Genomic DNA, 20,835 nt, shown 5'->3' on the forward strand with positions numbered 1-20,835 from the left:
ATATCCTCATAGCTCTGTCTCCCAAGTGCTTTGAAAAGACATGTGCTATCTTGCCTGTCTATATAAGTCAAGCTTTATATTAACCTGAATGTTACTTGAATATGAAATTCATTAGAAGATTCCTGTATGTGTAGAAATATTAAAAATGGCACTGGTGGGCTGGAGAGATGGCTTAGCGGTTAAGTGCTTGCCTGTGAAGCCTAAGGACCCCGGTTCGAGGCTCGGTTCCCCAGGACCCACGTTAGCCAGATGCACAAGGGGGCGCACGTGTCTGGAGTTCGTTTGCAGAGGCTGGAAGCCCTGGCGCGCCCATTCTCTCTCTCTCCCTCTATCTGTCTTTCTCTCTGTGTCTGTCGCTCTCAAATAAATAAATAAAAAATTTAAAAAAATGGCACTGGTATAAGGATCATGTTCAAAGAAGGGAATGATAAAAAGTTTTATACACAATTTTGTCAGCTCAAAATCAATGAACAACCCCAAGGACATGCAATTTGAGAATACCATACTGACATGCCATGTCACATTTTCAGTGTCTTCTTCTTAAGAGAAAGGTACAAATAAAATGCAATTTCAGCGTCAAAATTTCTATCAATTCTTCTCACGGCCAAGCAAACTGACATAAAATTGATAATGCTCTGTGCCCAACTTGCATTATTTTGTTAAGAGTTATTCCAGTGCTGGAGAGATGGCTTAGAGGTTAAGGCACATGCCTGAGAAGTCTAAGAACCCAGGTTTGATTCTCCAGGTCCCACGTAAGCCAGATGCACATGGTGGCGCATGCATTGGGAGTTTGTTTAGAGTGGCTAGAGGCCCTGGCATGCCCATTCTCTCTCTCTCTCTCTCTCTCTCTCTCTCTCTCTCTCTCTCTCTCTCTCCCTGTGCCATGTCTCTAATAAAGAAATAAATAAAAATAAATCTTTATTTTTAAAAAGAGTTATTCCATCACAAAAGCAGAACTGAATATTCTATGTTTGTGTACATTTTACATTGACTATAGCAAGGCTCTGGGATGCTAGCCTCACATTCTTCTGGGTGCAAGTGGTTTATATTCATTTTCATCTTCAGTTATGCTATTGACGGGGATTTTCGTAATGCCTAGTAGTGCGGTATAAAAGAGCTCAATGTGATATTTAGAAATGGCATCCAAACACGGTACATGACCTGGTAGTACACAGCATGATAAGGTGTGAACTCACAGAGAAACACAGAAGACAATAGGAACAGAAATATAAAAGCCCACAGGTGACAAAATGGAAATGGGTGAGAAACGGGCCCCAGAAGTGAATGATGATGGAATCAAAGGAAGAAAATAATTGGCAAATACGCAGATTTGGGACAATTCTGCTCCATACAGCTCTGTCTTTAACTATTAGAGATTATATTTTAATGTTGTCAAAATGGAATTGTGTTCATAAAATCATTGAGAACAGTTATTATTCAATTATATATCTAACCTTTCTTTTGCACATTTGACATATGTTGTCCTCTTTCAGCAAGAGTGGCATATATATTATCAACTTCTTTCTTCTCAGAATGAAGCCAAGAGATACTCTGTTAAAAAAAAGTGTTTCACAAAATCTTTTCACATCCACAAATACATGCATATTTCATAGTACTAAAAGCATCAATTCTTCACAATAATAAGAGGAAAAACCACATGTGTTTAATAGGGACCTTTAGAAATGGCAATCAAACTCATATCTATTGCCTGTGTTGGTCCAGCCAGTAGCCAAAGGAAGTAGCTGTGGGATATGTAAAGTTTACTAGACACTATCCTAGTGTGAAAGAATGTGTCAGCACTGGAGAATTTGGAATATTAAGATTCACAATGCTTGAAACACAAATTTAGCAGATTATGTTTATAACTTCACTTTAATATAAGACCTCATAGGTACACTTTCTGTACTACACTATTAATAATTTAGGATACATCTAAATACTGTGCTTGCTGTAAGTACAAAGGTTGTATGTGTAATGGAAATGGTATAATCCTAGGCCATGATTCACTTAAGAAGAATACTTGATTAGCTGCTTTTCTTAAAGGGCAAAGAAAAAGCCTTAATATTCCCCAGAGAAACTTTAAGAGAAAAAGTGTTGGAATTAAATCTAAATTCTTTTAAAACTATAAACAATATGAGTCATGAATAAAGTGATCAATATTTTAGGTTTGCCATACATTTCCTAGCCAATTGAAGGAAGGAGAGTATCAAAATTTTAGTAACAGCACAGAGACAAAGAACCATAAGAAAATCTATTTCTTACTAGAAATATGACATGTCCTTTCTTATAGATTCTAATCTATCTGCCATGCATGTCAAAAGAAGATTAAAATCTTGATCATAATGCCTCCTTGTTTCTGATTCATGAGTATGACTGACACAATCAGAGATACTTATGATTCACTTTTGTCTTGCCTACATGACAGGCCTTCATAGACATTAGTATGATTGACCAATACTTATGCAAATTCCTGTGGAGTTTAATCTCTTAACTGCAAATATTTTTTCCAAATAAGGAATTCCATACTGACACAAAAGTGATAGCAAATAATGTCTCCCTCAAACGTCTTCATTTAAATAATCTCAATTAAATTTATGGCAATCCAAGATTCTGATTTGTAATTATTTGCTGCTTATCTCTTTTAAGGCATCATTACAAATTGGTAGGTATTTGCCTCAAAAGTGAGGCAGAGAATGTCTCTCATGAAAAAGATATAAGAGTAAAATATTTCAAGAGAAAATACATAAGACATTTGCACAAGAGTGTGGTCAAAAGGCATATCATTATTAAATAGCTGATATGAAATGTTTATAGTACTCATGACAAATCCAAGAATTTGTACAATTTCACTGACAAGTTGGAAAATATATATGTGTGTGTGTATAAATTTAGTCTTTCGAGGTAGGGTCTCACTCTAGCTCCAGGCTAACCTGGAATTCACTATGTTGTCTCAGGGTGGCCTTGAACTCATGATGATCCTCTTACCTCTGCCTTCCAAGTGCTGGGATTAAAGGCATGTGCCACCATGCCCAGCCAGGTTGGAATATTTTTGACAGCTTTTGCTGATGCATTTCTTTGATAGGAATAGATTTAATAGAGGAATACTTTTCTAGCCTAATTGCTATGAACCCATTACAGAAGTGGACATTTAAAATACACACTCTAGGGCTGGAGAGATAGCTAAGTGGTTAAGGCTTTTATCTGAGAAGCCTAAGGACTCATGTTCAACTCTCTATGTCCCACATAAGCCAGAAGCACAATGTAACACAAATACACAAGTTTGCACATGCCCAGAAGATGATGCACATGTCTGGAGTTCAATCACAGTGGCTGGAAGGCCCTGGTGTGCCAGTTCTCCAAATCTTTCTCTCTCTCAGATAAAAGTAATTTAAAAAGGCCACACTCTCATGGAGAATGGGAACACCAAAGTGAACTGAAAAGCACAAAAAGATTCAGCTTTGACCTTTTATTAATGACTGATTATCCAAAAATCAAGAATTTTGAGCAGTAGGAATAATGAGTCCTTAACATGAATTCAAATTCAGGAGCATCACATACTTCTTACCCAAAAATTCAAACTATGAAGTCATCAGACTTGATTTTAACCTTAAGTTTTTAAGGATATGTTATGCCTTTATATCAATGCCTTTATACCAATTATTATCAGAACAAAATTTATAGGCACTGAAAGATGAAGTGTGGCTCTAACTGAATGCAAGCTCTCACAATACACTAATAACTTGTCATCACATAAATCATTCCAATTATCCTGTAGAGAAATCTAGAGAGCATTTTTGCTGAAAAAAAGAGTAAAATTTGGAACTAATCACACAGTATACATGTAGGTTGAAATTTAAATATTTCATACCAGTGATTCATCAGTTTCATTGTCACCAAGACTGCCTTTCCATACCCTTGAGTTACTAATTTTTTTGTTGTCATGACTGTCTTTCTGCAGTTCTGTTGTCAGTGCACAGTCTGCTGCTGCTCCTAGAGACATAAAATAATGGACACTTTTGTAAAATACAGTGCAAGCACATGGCATTCAAACAAACTCATTACAAAATTAAATGGAAATATTTCATTATGAAAATTTTATTCAAATGGTGAACACATACTTAACTAAATGTTCAACATCCCTAACCATCAGGGGGATAAAAATTAAAACAACTGGGCTGGAGAGGTGGCTTAGCGGTTAAGCACTTGCCTATGAAGCCTAAGGACCCTGGTTCAAGGCTCGATTCCCCAGGACCCATGTTAGCTGGATGCACAAGGGGGCGCACGCGTCTGGAGTTTGTTCGCAGTGGCTGGTGGCCCTGGTGCACCAACTCTCTCTCTCTTTCTCTCTCTGCCTCTTTCTCTCTGTCTGTTGCTCTCAAATAAATAAAAATAAGCAAAAAATTTAAAAAACAACAACAACAAAAAATTAAAACAACTATAAGATTCCACCTTACTCCAGGAAGGATGAAAATTATTTAAAAAATCAAAAGATCCAGGTGTGGTGGCACATGCCTTTAATCCCACCACTTGGGAGGCAGAGGTAGGAGGATCGCCACGAGTTCAAGGCAACCCTGAGGCTACATAGTGAGACCTCGAATAGATAACTAAGCTGTGGTATGTTTACATGATGAAATTCTACTCAGCAGTAAGACAAAAATGATACAATGAAATCTGTAGAAAAATGGTCAGTCTTGGAACAGATCATACTCAGTGAACACACACTATCACTGAATGACAATAGCTTCATGGTCTCACTCATCTGTAGTTCCTAACCTGGATCATCACGAGTTTTTGATGGGCACCTTGAAGCCTGGACAATAGGGAGCAAAGGGCTTGGGGGAAGGGGAATGGAGGGGGAGAAACAAAACTGAACCCAAAATTAATTGGTACCATAGAAACCTTTATCTTTTGAAGACAGACTGAAAGATTGAGCCCTCAACAGGAGCATGGGGGGAGCACCTGAAAAGAAGGGCCCTGGAGAGGAAGGGGTTAAGCCTAACCTCACAAAACTTTTTCTGTCTTTTTTCTTTTTCCTGTCTTGTCTCTGACCTGTATCTCCCAGTACCAGGATGTGGTTACCACCCACACTGAGCCATTGATCAGAGAGAGCTACAAGTTCCCTAAAACAAGACAGACTTCTGTCAAAGCAGTTGGTTACCCTCCTGACCCTGTTGCTGAAGACACTGCATGCTGCTGGCATAGAACATGTAGGGACCTGGCAAGAATCCAGAAGTGAGACAGATGTCAGACATCTCATCTATGGCTCATCTCATCTACATCAGCTACTGGGGGAAAGTGGCCGAGAAGTCAGGGGGACTAAGCTACTCAGCAGCAAACACCCTAAGGTGATGTACATACAGGTGCACACAGTCTTGGTGAGTAACCAATAACTTTCTGAATGGCTAAGAGATCTGCTCATTGGAAAGGAATCCATGTCTAGAAGTGGGAAACAAGTTGGAATCCCATACAGAGCTGTTCAATGTCAAGCTCCTACTAATCTTGGGCTAAAAGGAGGAGTACATCCATCAAATTCCCTATAAATTAAAAATGCTTATCCCATTTAACCTGTACTGACTTGCTCTCCAGTGGAGAGTCTGCTTTTCTTTGTGTGATGGGACCTGAGTAGATAAACTACCTGTCACACTTCAGCCAAGCCCCAGCTGAAACCACAGAGGAATCAGGGAGACAGGCATGTGTGCCACTTCTATCTTGAATTTGACAACCAGTGCCAGGGTGAAGGAAGCAGACGCTCAACCTCTACCAAAGCAGAGATCCAGAGGCTCCTAAGAGCACATTACTGAAGTAGGTTTAAAACATACCAAACATGGGGCTGGAGAGATGGCTTAGTGGCTAAGTGCTTGCCTGTGAAGCCTAAGGACACCAGTTCAAGGTTCAATTCCCCAGGACCCACGTTAGCCAGATGCACAAGGGGGTGCACACGTCTGGAGTTTGTTTGTCTGTCTCTCTCTATCTGCCTCTTTTTTTCGCTCTGTCACTCTCAAATAAATAAAAATTAAAAAAAAAAAAACACCAAACATGGCTCAAGGAATTTTGCAAAGGAGAGGAGGGAAAGATTGTTACAGCTACAAGTTGGGACATCATGCTCACAGGCAGTGCCTCTCCCCAATAACTGACTGCTGCTCCCACAATACATAACCCACAGTCCTCACAGGGAAAATCTGCGACTCCCAAGAGGGAGGCTCCCTTTGGAAAGGAGGCAGGGGTAAGGGAAAAGATGGTAGGAACAAGTGATGTATCCATACTAAGTATGTCTGTAATTATTTAAAAGAGAAAAAAAAAAAAAAAAACAACAGTAGACTGGAGGAATGACTCTGACTGAGACTGTCGGAGGAGAATCTAGGGCATTCCACTTTGCTACAGGTCAGTAATGTCAGAAGGGTCTGGCCTTTTCTTATCTCTTCTTTCCACTTTATGAGACAATCACCTATTTTCAAGATGGCCCTTCCTGGAGGATTAAGATTTCTGGAAAGATTATCCTTTTCCAGAAAATCTGATCCCAGATACCTGATGTCAGGATTGGACTAACCAATCTTCTAAAAGACCCCAATCTGAGTCGCTAGGTAGGCATCGTTCTGGGAATGCCCTGTTGCCCCTTCTTGGCCAAGAGCTCTGAATTACTTCTTTCTCTTAAGTTCTCCTCCTCTTAAAGTTTCCCCTCCTAAAACTCTAAACTATAATAAAATCTTTCTAAATCTTAAAACAATTCTATTCAAATCTCAGATTTTTAAATTAATCTAAATATCTAAATAATCTAAATATTGCTCAAATGTGTAATGCTTTAGAGGACACTTCTAATTTCATAAACCCTAAACATGTCACTGTTATCATCTCTAGGTATGAAATGGCTTACAGAAGGGAATGATTACAAAGATGCATGGACAGAATTATCATTGCAAGATCAATGAACAATCCCCAAGATGTTTACATGGGAAATACTGTACTGAGAAGTCACTTCACATTGTTCATTGTTTCCTCCCCATAACAGAAAGGTGAAAATAAATGCAATTTCCTCATTAAATTTTCTATTAATTTCCCCCATAAGTGAAATAAATATAATAATGTTCACTGTCCCCCCTGTTTTACTTTTGTTAAAACTGTCTGACCCAGGAAGCCATACCTGATTATTCTATATTTGAATGTCCTGCCTACGTGTGATTACAGCTCTGCTCATGGTTGCTAACCTACATTCCATCAGCATAAGACTATCTGAAATTCATTTATGAATTAGAGACCTTCCTAAGCCTGTCACTGGATGTTGGCACAGAATAATGACAGGTATGTGTCGTGGTATTCTAACACATTGCATATGAGGTGATGGAGCACAGCATGGTAAATTGTGTATTGAGAGTGAAAACAGGGATGGTAATAGGAAAACATGGGTACACATCCTTAGTCAAAAATATGGAAATGAGTGATAAAGGAGATACCACGAGCAGAATGATCCCTCAAAAAAAGGAAGTAAGATGAAGGGATAAATTTGTATATTTGGAAAAAATGGTTTCAATGAGGATTCATAACTGACTATGAGAGCTTACTTTTTACTGTTTTCAAAATTATTTTGTGGGGCTGGAGAGATGGTTTAGGGGTTAAGTGCTTGCCTGTGAAGCCTAAGGACCCCGGTTCGAGGCTCGGTTCCCCAGGTCCCACATTAGCCAGATGCACAATGGGGCGCACGCATCTGGAGTTCATTTGCAGAGGCTGGAAGCCCTGGCGCGCCCATTCTCTCTCTCTCCCTCTATCTGTCTTTCTCTCTGTGTCTGTCGCTCTCAAATAAATAAATTAAAAAAAATCTGTTAAAAAATTATTTTGTGGTCACATTATCATTAAACTAATTTCTATTAAAGTAAAACTCTTACCTTTTATTTGATCATATGTTGTAGATGTTTCTCTTTGAGAAAGTTGGTCAAAAAAACTCTATGGATATAGAACAATGAAAAAAGTTTCTCAAAATCTTCTACTCATATATGAAAAGACATTCATATTACTAGTCAGCATTTCTTCAACAGAAAAGAAACACTTGTTCAAAACCATTGCTTCAACCAGAAATGTAGCAGCTTACTTTTTAAACTTCACTTATGCATTTTCCTTGTAGGTACACATGCTATGCTGCACTATTAATTATTTAAGAAAAATCCCCAGTTTTTTTTCTGTAAGTGTGAAGACTGCTTGTGTAAAGGAAGAGATATAATCCTAGGACAGGACCCACCTCCTGTTCACAGTGAGCCAAAATGAAAAGTGTGAGTATATGAGAAATTTTCAGAGTATGAAAAGACTAAAATGGCATGTAAATGCTTTTAATGAAAGACATCATGTGAGTTTTATATAAAATGATTTATACTATAGATTTACTGTGTTTGTCTTTGCCAACCTAAGGAGATCATCAAACCTGTACACCATGGCATTGTTCAATAGGGAACTGTAAAAATGGTTATCAAATTCATGTCTACTCCTTGTCTTTCTCCAGTGTATATCCTAAGGTAGTCACTGTTGGAGGCAATAGGAAAAGCTTACTAGACACAAGTCTAGTGTGAAAAAATGTGTCAAAATAGAATAGTTTAGAATATTCAACTTTATATTGCTTGTACCTGAAATGTAACAGGTTACGTCTATAATTTCACTTTATTATATATCCTAATAGGTACAATTGCTATGCTAGAGTGTTAATTATTTAGAATAAATCCAAAGATGGTTGTTTCTGTAAGTACTAAGATTATATGTGTAAAGACAAAAGTAAAACTCTAGGCCATGACCTACTTAAGGAGAACACTTGATTAGTTCCTTTTCTTAGAGGGCAAAGAAAGGAAAAACCTTAATATTTCCCAGCAAAATTTTAAGACAAATGAAAACTAAAATTTTTTAAACTAAAAACAATGAGTTTTAAAATAAACTTATCAAGATTCTAGATTTACCATAGATTTCCTAGCAAATTGAAGGTGAATATGAAAAGTTAACAATACAGCAGATACCCAGAGGCATGAGAAAAATCTATTTTCCACTAGATATATGACATGTACTTCCTCAAAGATACTAATCTCTGTACTGTGCAGGTTGAAAGAGGGTTACCATGATCTTTATTGTATTGTCTGCCTGTTTCTTTGTTGTGAATAGGACCTAGAAAACCAGACACTAGTAATCCACTTGTCTTTTTAATAGACAAGCCCAATGAACTGCTCTTTTTTATGAGAGAGAGAAAGAGAATTGGCACACCAGGGCCTCCAGCCACTGTAATCAAACTCTATATATGTATGACTCCTTGTGCACATGTGTGAACTTGTGTGCTTGCATCAACTTGTGCATCTGGCTTATGTGGTACCTGGAGAGTCGAACATGGCTCCTTAGGCTTCACAGGCAAGTGCCTTGCCTGCTAAGCCTTCTCCAGCCCTGTAATCTTTTGTCTCTGCCAGGTGAAATGCCTTCCCAGACATTGATATGACAAACCTGTGCTTATGTTTTCATGCGGAGGTTAAATCTGATAAGTGCTAAAACTCTTTCCAAATAGGAATTTTACCCTCATACATAACTGATGGCAAATAAAGACTTCTTCAAACATCTTTATCTAAACAACTTCAATTTACTTTACAGAAATCCAAAATTTTGATTTCTATCTATTCCGGGCTTATCTGTTTTATGATAATTATGATATTAATACAGTGCCAGAGGTCCTTGGCTCAATTGTGGAGCATTAAATGTCTATTATGTAGAAGATATCCCAGAAGAGTAATATATTCTGAGTCAAAATACAGGAGACATTTTCATAATGGACTTTTTTGCCAGGAAGAATATTGCTGAGTCATGGTACTATTAAATAGTTTATTTAAATGTGAAATGTTGAAATAGTTCTGACAGAATTTATGATTCATGTTTTTCATAGATAATATTTGATACAGAATATTTTTTTTTAATTTAATTTATTAGTTTTCATTTCAGTGAATACAGGCAGTTTGGTACCATTATTTAGGCTCATCTGTGATCTACCCCCTCCCATTAGACCCTCCTTGTTAATGAAAATGGGTCGTGCATTGTGGAGTTAGCCCCCAGTTATTAGTATGATAAATGTCTCTGCAAATCATGACCCAAAATGTAACTCTGACATTCTTTCCGCCCCCTCTTCCGCAAGATTTCCCTGAGCCATGTTGGGTTCATTTTTGGTCGATACAGAATATTTTTAAGCCTAATTGAAAGGCCTCTTTCCACAAGTGGACACTGAAAAATACCAATCAATATTGATAGTGGATACATCAAAGGTAAGTAGAAACTACTAGAAAAGATTATGGCTTTCATTGTGGAATTTATGACTGCTTATCTGAAGACAAAAATTTTGAGCAGCTAGGAATGATAATCATTAACAGTAATTTAATTTTTGGACCCAATTATTCTGGATCCATAATTTCAGATTAAGAACTTTTTCTTCACAATCAATTTTGATCTTAATTTTTTAGATATGCTCTGCTTTTCTACAAATGTAGGCTCATACTATTATGAAAGTAGATTTTCATTCCTCTTGAATGTGAAGTGAGGTTCTAATTGAATACACATCTCTCAATAGAGCAGCAACTTGTCCTCAGTTAAGATCTTTCCAGAAGTAAATACTAAACTGGAAGGACTTATCCTAATGAAAACTCATGTGTATTTCCATCAGTTTACAACAAATTTTGGAACTAAAAAGAGTATATATTTGTTTCTAGAAATTTTAATATTACATACCAAGGACATATCTGTTTCACTGCCCTCATCAATGGCTTCCTGTACTTTTGATGTCACTTCCTGGACTTTGGCTGCTTCTTTTGAGTATAAAACAAAACAACAGATATGTCAGTTAAATACAGTGTAAGGAAACGTTACCTAAGCAAGTGAGATAAATGTTTAATTCTAATAAAATTCTAGTTTTATTTCCATAAATCAGATTCTAAATGAATCTGAACTTTTGTTGACTATTTTATTGTTTAAGGTGTCATTGGTCTGGAAAAGATTCTAGATATGAAGTGTTTTGAAAACAAAATAAAAACAAGTTTTCATATACAAATTTCTCATTTCTACATTAATGTTCCAACACAAAGATGCACATTATGAAAATATCATAGTGAAACATGTCATGTCACATTGTTTACTGTTTCTTCCTCAGACCAGAATGTTGCAAATGAAATGCTATTTTATAACCAATTTTCTGTCAATATTTTCTGATATTTGCAAACAAAGTGAAACAAAAATGGTACTGCTCAGTGTCCTACTTGTTTCACCTTCACTAAAGACTCTTACACAGAAGCCATAACCGGTTAGTCTATCTTGCATGTTCTGTTTACATGACTACAGCTCTGCCCCTGGTTGCCAACTTCACATTTGTCAATGTATGAATGCTTGAAATGCATTTCTTCTCAACAGTTGTTGATGGATAATTCCCTAAGTGTCCTGGACTGTAAAAGAGCTCAAGTGAGTAGTTTCGGTATTTCCTTCCAAGATATGACACATGACCTGACAGTACAGAGCATGTTAAGATATGTGCTCAGAGTAAAATTATGGAAGGCAAGCTGGGCATGGTGGCACATGCCTTTAATCCCAGCACTCGGGAGGCAGAGGAAGGAGGAGCGCCATGAGTTCGAGGCCACCCTGAAACTACGTAGTGAATTCCAGGTCAGCCTGGACTAGTGTGAGACCCTACCTCGAAAAGCCTATATATATATCTATTTTATCTATTTCTACTGTTTTCCATATATGTGTGTGTGTGTGTGTGTGTGTGTGTGTGTGAATGGAAGACAGTAGAAATAGATAAAAGTTCATGGGAGATAATATTGAACTGAGTGAGAAACAGATAGCAGAATAATACTGGAAGAAAATAATGGCCAAATTTATAGATTTAAGAAAATTCTGCCAGGTATGGTGTTGCACGTCTTTAATCCCAGCACTTGGGAGACAGAGATAGCACGACCACCATGAGTTCGAGGTCAGCCTGAGACTACACAGTGAATAGAATTCCAGGTCAGTCAGGGATAGAGTGAGACCCTATCTTGAAAAACAAAACAAAAGAAGAAAACAGAGAAAGAAAACCAGAAAGAAGGAACGAAAATTCTGCTAGATAAGGATCCATATTTATCAGTGAATATATTTCAATGTTTTCAAAATGTTATCATGCTCATATAAGCACTGAACCCACTTACTAGTCACTTGTAGATCTCACCTTTGCTTTGTTCATTTGTCATAAGTGCTCCTTCCTGAGCAGTAGTGGCATGTATACTTGCAGCCTTCGTCTCCTGAGGAAGATGCTCAGAGGTACTCTGTTAACATAAAAAGGAAAAAAGAAAGCATTTCACAACAATCTATTCACATCTACAAAGACATGCTTAGTACACATTAAGCATCAACTCTTCAAAGTAAGAGAAGCAAGTATTGAAAACTACATATGCTGAATAAGGATCTATAGAAATGATTCAATTTATTATACATGTCTTAGCCAATCTAAGGAGATTATCAAAGCTATATAATATGGCATAGAAAGAACCATTAAGACCACCTGTTCATTACTTTTAAATGTGACATGCACATTTTCATAGATATTTAGCTCTCTACCATGCAGTGTGAAATGTGACCTTTGCCATGTTGCCTGTTTCTTTGACATTACTGAATATGACAGATCCAAGCCCAGGTACTTAAGACCCACTTTTCTCTGCCCTGAGAGAAGTCCTCACATATTTTAACATTGTTGACATATGCTCAATTCTTCATGCAAGCTTATATTTCACAAGTACAAAATACTAGTTCAAATAAGAAATTTAATCCTTACACTGAAGTGATAGAAAATATTCTCCCTCAAAACATTTTGTATAAATGATCTTGATATTATTCATGGGAAACAAAAAAATGACTTCTGTGGTGCTTCTTATTCATTCTTTTTTGTTTTGTTTATTTTTACTTGTTTATTTGAGAGGGACAGAGAGAGAAAGGGAGGGAGAGAAGGAGCGGGGGGAGAGAGAGAGAGAGAAAGAGCAAGAATGGGCGTGCCAGGTCCTCCAGCCACTGCAAATGAACTCCAGACCCGTGCACTCCCTTGTGCATCTGGCTAACGTGGGTCCTGGGGAGCCAAGCCTCGAACCGGGGTCCTTAGGCTTCACAAACAAGCGCTTAACTGCTAAGCCATCTCTCCAGCCCTATATGGAGATCTTAATGTCTATCATACAGAGATGATCTGATATAAGAAAAATGTATTCCAAGTTAAACATAAAATATCTTCACGAATGCCTCATGTACCAATGAAAATATTGGCCAAACTCATCACTATAAAGTATTGTATGTGTATGGGAAATGTTTATAGTACCCAGAATCAATGTGAAGTCCATGTAAAGTGTCACTGACAACAGTGTACAATATATTTAATAAAATATTGATTCGTGTCATTGGTAGCAAAGATCTTCTAAGTAACTATACTTTAAAATCAAATTGCAACAGCCCCCATTTTACAAGTGGTTGTTTAAAAATATGCACTCCTCTTAGCCGGGCATGGTGGTGCACGCCTTTAATCCCGGCACTCGGGAGGCAGAGGTAGGAGGATTGCCAAGAGTTCAAGGCCACCCTGAGACTACATAATGAATTCCAGGTCAGCCTGAGCCAGAGTGAGACCCTACCTTGAAAAAACAAAGACAAAATAAATAAATAAAATTAAAATTTTAAAAATATGCACTCCTCTTGATAGTAAACATGCTAAAATGAAAAAGAAACTACGAAAAGATTCATCTTTTTACTTTGGAATTAATGATTGACTGTCTGAAAGCACACATTTTGAGCCACTGGAAATGATAAGCTCTTAACATAAATTCAGTTTCTAGGCTTTCACATACATCTTGCCCATAATATCACATTAGGAACTTAGTTATCATTCTTTCTTTTGATTTTAATTTTTGGATATGTTAAGCTTTTATTAACACTTATTTTTGTTTTTATTAAAAAATTGTAAACCCATCTGGGCATGGGATGCTCAGGACAAAGTATGCCATATAGATATAGTTAGATACAAGTCTTTGCCAATTTAAGGAGAAAACAATGGACAGTGTTCAGTTATTAGGAGGCATGTGGAAATTGATTGTTTAAATGTTGAAGTTCTATACCTACTGACATACAAAAAAATATACTCTGTACCTCACAGGCCTTACAGGGGAAACAAACAAGGTGATTGTCATGATATTTCTCACGTCTGCCTCTAGGTGCTCCCACCTTGTGGAGTACACAGTAATGACACATATGAGCCATTAATCATCCAGCCCCACGTGTTCTGCTCGTAGACACTCACGAATGAGCCAGTTCTCATGGACTAGTGCACAACTTAAATCTCAACCAAAATCCACTGTAACTAAAGAACATACTCCATAATGGAAATGTATCAAAAGCCAGAACAATTAAAACACCTCCATGAATACCTCATGAAGCAAGAAGAATGTTCCCACAGCACATATTTATGAATAATTTACTGTAAATATGGGGTGTTTATAGTGCTCTACATCAATATAAACTGAACTGTCTAGTACAAATTTCCACAAAAGCAAGGGCACCATATTTTTATAACATAGAGAAAGTGTAGTTGATTGTATGTTCTAACTACAGTCCTCCATGAACAGATCAATTTCAGTGACAGTACAAAGGATCAGAGCTTTAAACTGGGAAATAGGGGCTGGAGAGATGGCTTAGCGGTTAAGGTGCTTGCCTGCAAAGCCAAGCACCTTGGTTTGATTCCCCAGGACCCATGTAAGCCAGATGCACAAGGTAGCACATGCAACTGGAGTTTGTTTGCAGTGACTGGAGGCCCTGATGAGTCCATTCTTCCTCTCTGTCTCTCTCATTCTCTCTCAAATAAATAAATTAATAAACTGGGAATTGATGGCATAACCTGAAAACACAAATTTTGAGCCATTGGAAATAATCAAATTTTAATATCAATCCAATAGGAAGCCAGGACATATAATGTAATTTCACATGTTTATTCAAATACTTAAATAGGATCTTAATTTGATATAAACATTATGGGGTTTATACAAATGAAGACAGATAATTGTCATATAAAATTTGTCAAATAACTAAAACATATTTAGCTCTAAGTTAATGCCAAGCTTTCTACTAATTTACAGTGAGCTAAGATTTCTCCAAATTTATATGATGAAATGGGATCAACTATCTCATAAAGAAATATCATAAATATTTTAACTTGTTTATGCTGAATTGAAAAAAGAAAATGGATTAAAACAATATTCTTAAATCTAAGTATTTTTATACCTTTGGTGGACTATATAAACTGCTCTTTTGACTGGCCTCCTTCTCTTCTGATGTCACTTCTATGTTGGTTGCTGCTGACAAATGCAAAAATTTTGGTTAAAAACACTATAATGATATTTACAAAAAATGTGGCCTTCTACACATTTACATAAATATGTTAGCAATGTAAATTATGTTATTATCTCATTACTAAGGGTTTCTAATAACATGATCATAGTTGAATATATAGCCCCTTAGAAGATACTAGTTATTCTAAAATCATTAAATATATCACTGGCACAGGCCCTATTTTGCAGTTGGTTCAAGAAACAAAATCACTTATAAGATTAATATACAGATTGGTCAACTCAATATCTATGAACAATTCTGAAGACACAAAATTTCAAAACATTATAGTAAGATTTTAAAACCAATCATTACTCAAGTACACCATCAAGGAAAGACTCAAACAGTGGTAAAATTGATTTTTACCCTCCCTTAATGCATATACACACACACACACACACACACACACACACACACACACATATACATACATACATACATATGTATGGTTATATACACATATATATGCATATATATATACTCAAAGATGTCCCATTTCTTTACCTCAGTTTTATTCTCCATTTATTATATAATATGTTGTGAAAGGTCATTATTAATTATTTCTGCTTTTTGCAATCTCATTCTTATGTAATTTCATTTAAAACCACAAGTGAAAGTAACAAGTTGCAAGCTTCAAGAGAGGCTATTTCTAGAACTTTTAGGACATCAGATTATCAATACCCATTACAAAGAGGAAGAGGAGCAAAATAATACAACCTCAAGGTGAAGAAGCAGAACCCAATGAGGGTGAGTAATAGTATGACGAGAGAAGAGTGTGAGGATCTGTAGGAATAGGTGTATTTGGAGGAGGATGAAGAGGAGTATGAAGAAGAGATATTGGGCTAATGAACTTATGCTAATTACTCAATAGTCAACGTTTCTTAAGGACTTAGGATTTGTGGTTTGGAGTGACTTCTTTTATGGTATAGGATGTCAACAAGAACAAAAGTCGACAGGTAATTTTATTTTAGCATCTTAAGGATATGATCTGTTGCCACAGACCTAAGTCTAATTCTTTATACACAGCTAGTAGAGATAAATTAAGCAGAACAAATGTCGACAAAGATAAATAACAGTCTAAATGTCTCAGTAAGGACTAAAATGATAATCTTGGTACTTAAGTCTCTTTATATATATATGTGGTATCCAGGATGGCCCTGAATTTGGGCTAAAGACATCTTTGGAGGTCAGCTTTCTCAGAATCTGAAACTACAGCAGGAACCATCCTGTCCTCTGCTCTTTAATAACTGTAACCCTTTCAATCAATCATGATCCCAAACATGTGTAGTGTACACCCTGTTGGAAACAAACCCCTAAAAGTCGAAATACTTGAGTTAAACTTTGTATGCTCAAGACTCAGAAGCTTGTGAATACTTTATTTTCAGTTAGTCAAATCCAGGAGGACATGTGAGTTACTTATGTCAATCTTGTCCTCCAATTTGGGGAGGGGGGAGATGGGCATTATAGCACATGTCTATATCTCCTGTAATTGGGTTGCTGAGTTAGAACAATCATCACGAGTTTGAAACCAAACTTGAACTTGAGTGTGAATTTCAGGTCAGGCTGGACTAGAGGATAATTGTGACAATGAGCACTTATTTCAATTTGGAAAGCTACTGGTAACTGTAAACTTCTATATCTCTCAGTAACAGGGGAGGGCATTTGTTACATTCAAAACTGGTGAAATGCTTTTGTTATCCAAGAGTATTTCCTGACCTGAAAAGTGTCCTTGAAAGAGAACAGTTTATGACTACACATTTTTGCTTCTAAAGACACATGAACACCTGGTATGACTGCATTGACCCACTAATATTGACAACTTATTCTTTTACAATGAAGTTCATCTGTTCTAAAAAAAAAAATACATGAGCATCAATATCATAATAAGCTAATAAAAGACAGGATTGAATTTTCTCATAACTAGTATGCATGAACAGTGGGCTGGTGTTAAACTAATGTAAACCTTCTCTACAAGTCACGATTATATGACAAAACAAACAAACTCTGCTGTTTCTATGTCCATAGAAGGATATTGATCTGGTATACCAAGTTATTATCATAATATTTTCATGAAGCAGTTCTTAAAACAAACAGCTAAGTCTTGTGTACAACTATTAACTTCATGTCATACTCATATACTTGGGACCAATACGTTGCTGCCTGACAATGTTGGAAACAATCAGGCAGTTATTATGCTAGCACTCATTCCTGTTCCCCAAGTAACACGCAGCAATAATAATTGAATCTTTGTTATTCATGTTGATACAAAGAACCCACCAGGTATAAATCCTCTCATATTTCCTCATCCTGCACTCCAAATTTATATACCTACTTCTTTCTCTACTGAGTTCTTTAAGCCTACATAGTCCTTTCCAGTAAAAAGTAAACTCTAATACTTTGGACTTCATTCTTGATTACTTCTCTCCTTTCTCTGTAGTCAAACTGAATAGGTATTATGCATATTGAATAATTGAACCATGGGATGGAGAGAGGGTTCAATGGCTAAGGACACTTGCTTGCAAATCCTGATAGCCCAGATTCAATTCCTCAGTACCCATGTAAAGGCAGATGCACTAAGTGAGGCATGCATCTGGAACACACTTGCAGTGGCAGGGGGCCAAGGCATTCTCATTCTCTTTCTGTATCTGTCTGTCACTCTCTCTTTCATTAATAAATCAATTTAAAAATAATTAAACCTTTTAAGAATTTAGGGAATTAGCACAACAATAACATTAATAATTAAAAAAATATATTTCTAGCCAGGCATGGTGGTGCATGCCTTTAATCACAGTGCTTGGGAGGAAGAAGTAGGAGGGTTGATGTGAGTTCAAGGCCACCCTGAGATGACATAGTAAATTTCAAGTCAGCCTGGGCTAGAGCAAGACCCTACCTCAAAAAAACAAAAAACAACAAAAAAACCATATTTGTGTGTCTTTGTCAATTCTTATTTCCTAGAAACAAACACCAAACCAAAGTTGTTTATCATTTTCATTGGTAATGCTATCTATGCCCTGAACTTTTCTGCACATTGTTTTGTAAAATATTTTATTTTTATTTATTTATTTGAGAGAGAGTATGTGTGTGAGAGAGGAAGAAGCAGAGAGAGAGAGAGAGAGAGAGAGAGAGAGAGAGAGAGAAAGAATGAGCATACCAGGTCCTCCAGCCACTGCAAATGAACCACAGACACATGCGCCACCTTGTGCATCTGGCTTACCTGGTTCTTTCTATCATATTTTTGATTATAGATCCATCAGTTTTGACCTCCTAAATGTGATTATAAGTGTTAAATTAGTTTTTATAACTACTATTCTGGTCTTAGAATAGAAGAGACAGTCTCCAAATCATTTTTACCAACAATATGAATTCATTAAGCTCATTTATTGTTTACTGCAGTGCCATGCCAAACAGAAAAATAAGTGGTTAGGGGATGGATTTGCAAGAGTTTCTCTACGGAAAAAGTCTGTTGAGCAAGGCAAGAAGCAAGAATAAAAACTGGAGAAAACAGAAAAGGGATCAGGGGCACCAGGAACTAAGCATTAGAAGAAAATAAAACAAAAGAAAACAAAAAAATACTAGTGAGAAAGGAGACACCAGTAGCATAGTAATTAATGCCAGACAAAAACATGCCTATACATACCCCAGCCTTGTCTTAGTTTAACATATTTTGTTGACACCTTTCTCATTACTCATTCCAATATCTTCTTTCCCCCTTCATCTTGGCTTTATGCTCTCTGATATTATGATATATTCCCTTTTGTTTAATATTTCAGTTATCATAATCACACTCTATGGATCTGAGACTGGATTAGATATTGTTCTTGCTGGGATAGGATATCTCTTTCACTTTCTAGTATATTAATTAGCAAATCATTTCTGGCTAAACCGAAAATATGGGTCCTACTAATGTTCAAGAAAAGCAGATACAATAACATAGAATCATTACCTTTCACTTCCTCGTGTGTCTCCATTTGTTTTTCTTGGAATTGAGTGGAAGGCAAATGAGCAGCATCCTTCTTCTCTGGAAGAAGCTCAGGTATTTTCTGTCAAAATTGAAATTAGGAAAATGGTTTTGCTAAATCTACTATTGAATTATAAAACAATAACTATTATCTCACATGAAAATGCTATATCATAAGAGAACAAAATATTACAAACAACATGACATAAATAGTGAATTTGAAGTAGGTCATTCAGCCTGACCTGGAATTCATTATCTAGTCTCAGGGTAGCTTTGAACTCATGATGATCCTGCTACCTCTGCCTCCCCAGGCATGAGCCACCACACCCAGCTATGGTAAAACTTAATGATAGGCTAAAGTTGGATAAAATGACAAAGTTCTAGGGAAAGCATTTTCTTCATTTTATCCTTAAATAATACCACATAAATATTAAATATTTATGTTATTAAATGTTAGATTAGACTCATATGCTATTAAATGTTTAAAAATAAATAGAACTTTTAAAACATAGCATATTTTAACAAAAAAAGGACAATAAAAAGGTTGAAAAGATGCAAACCACAGACCTCTCAGTACATAATGTCCACTTGTGAAAATCTTACATTCCTGTATCTCTTAATAACTCTCTCTTTCCCTATTTCTCTCTCTCTCTCATGCATGTATGCTCATATACATACAAATAAAGACATAACAAGTTTCACAGCACTATTGTAATATTGTAGGGATGAGTTTAGCATATATCAACCCTATTGCATATAGGGCAAAGATGAGGAAATAGTCCCTTTGAGGCAAGTGATATATAAATTCAAAGCATTTCTTTTGTTGAAACATCACTCAATGCTTATTTCAAAGCAGCACAATGAACAAACCTCAGTGGCCTTAGTTGATTCATCTTTCTCTTTTAATCCAAATGTGAACGTCTCACCTGTATAAGTTAGTCACAATGTATATTCGTGAGAAGAAATTATTATTTCACTATGCAATACATATATGTCTGTCTCTACATTTTCCATATTGTATAAAATATAAATAGCAAGCATGTATTTCAGAGGGTTGAAGCATTTTCAGGAAGCACTGGGGTGCAGAGAATCAGCAACAGAGAAAAAAACTAAAGAAAATGAAGACTGTTGTGCATTTGTACACTTACACTTCTTGGAAGAGAGTTTGGAATGGAGTAATATTCACACATATTTGCAACCTTACCAGCTTGGATAGCCTTACTTTCTTTGTTTTTCGTTTCTTGCTTTCTGGCTTCTCCCTGGGGCAAAAGTATGAGATAATCTGAATTCAGCACACATATCTGTTCCCTCATTCACTCAATCAATCAGTCACTAAGACCAAAACTACTGTCTATCAAATCTTAGGCACCATCTTTGAGAGAAAATAAAGCAAGACATCAAATTCAAAGTTCCAGCATAGGTAGTTACTTATGACAACAAGTAAAAACAGAAGAGAATAATTCACTGCTGCTGTAGCTGAGATTCATATAGCTACACTA

General features: G+C 36.5%; 2 protein-coding genes across 3 annotated transcripts in view; both read right to left on the bottom strand.

Moving 5' to 3' along the window:
• The window catches only part of LOC123462788, a 187,018-nt gene extending 166,749 nt beyond the window's left edge, over positions 1–20,269 (bottom strand). Inside the window, exons 1-8 of the mRNA XM_045156362.1 lie at positions 20,207–20,269; positions 19,322–19,418; positions 15,274–15,347; positions 12,194–12,290; positions 10,726–10,802; positions 7,878–7,935; positions 3,869–3,990; positions 1,455–1,551 (exon numbers count right to left, since the gene is read on the bottom strand). Coding sequence (XP_045012297.1) covers positions 1,455–1,551; positions 3,869–3,990; positions 7,878–7,935; positions 10,726–10,802; positions 12,194–12,290; positions 15,274–15,347; positions 19,322–19,346 — 550 coding nt within the window. The 5' untranslated portion in view covers positions 19,347–19,418; positions 20,207–20,269. The remainder of the gene's footprint in view (positions 1–1,454; positions 1,552–3,868; positions 3,991–7,877; positions 7,936–10,725; positions 10,803–12,193; positions 12,291–15,273; positions 15,348–19,321; positions 19,419–20,206) is intronic.
• A 75-nt stretch (positions 20,270–20,344) lies between these two features.
• The window catches only part of LOC123462789 (serrate RNA effector molecule homolog), a 44,555-nt gene continuing 44,064 nt past the window's right edge, over positions 20,345–20,835 (bottom strand). For both annotated transcript variants that reach the window (XM_045156364.1, XM_045156363.1), the window contains exon 11: positions 20,345–20,595. In XM_045156364.1, the coding sequence (XP_045012299.1) occupies positions 20,446–20,595 (150 nt within the window). In that variant the 3' untranslated portion in view covers positions 20,345–20,445. The remainder of the gene's footprint in view (positions 20,596–20,835) is intronic.

Source organism: Jaculus jaculus, chromosome 8, assembly GCF_020740685.1.
Source record: "Jaculus jaculus isolate mJacJac1 chromosome 8, mJacJac1.mat.Y.cur, whole genome shotgun sequence".
Taxonomy (NCBI): Eukaryota; Metazoa; Chordata; class Mammalia; order Rodentia; family Dipodidae; genus Jaculus; species Jaculus jaculus.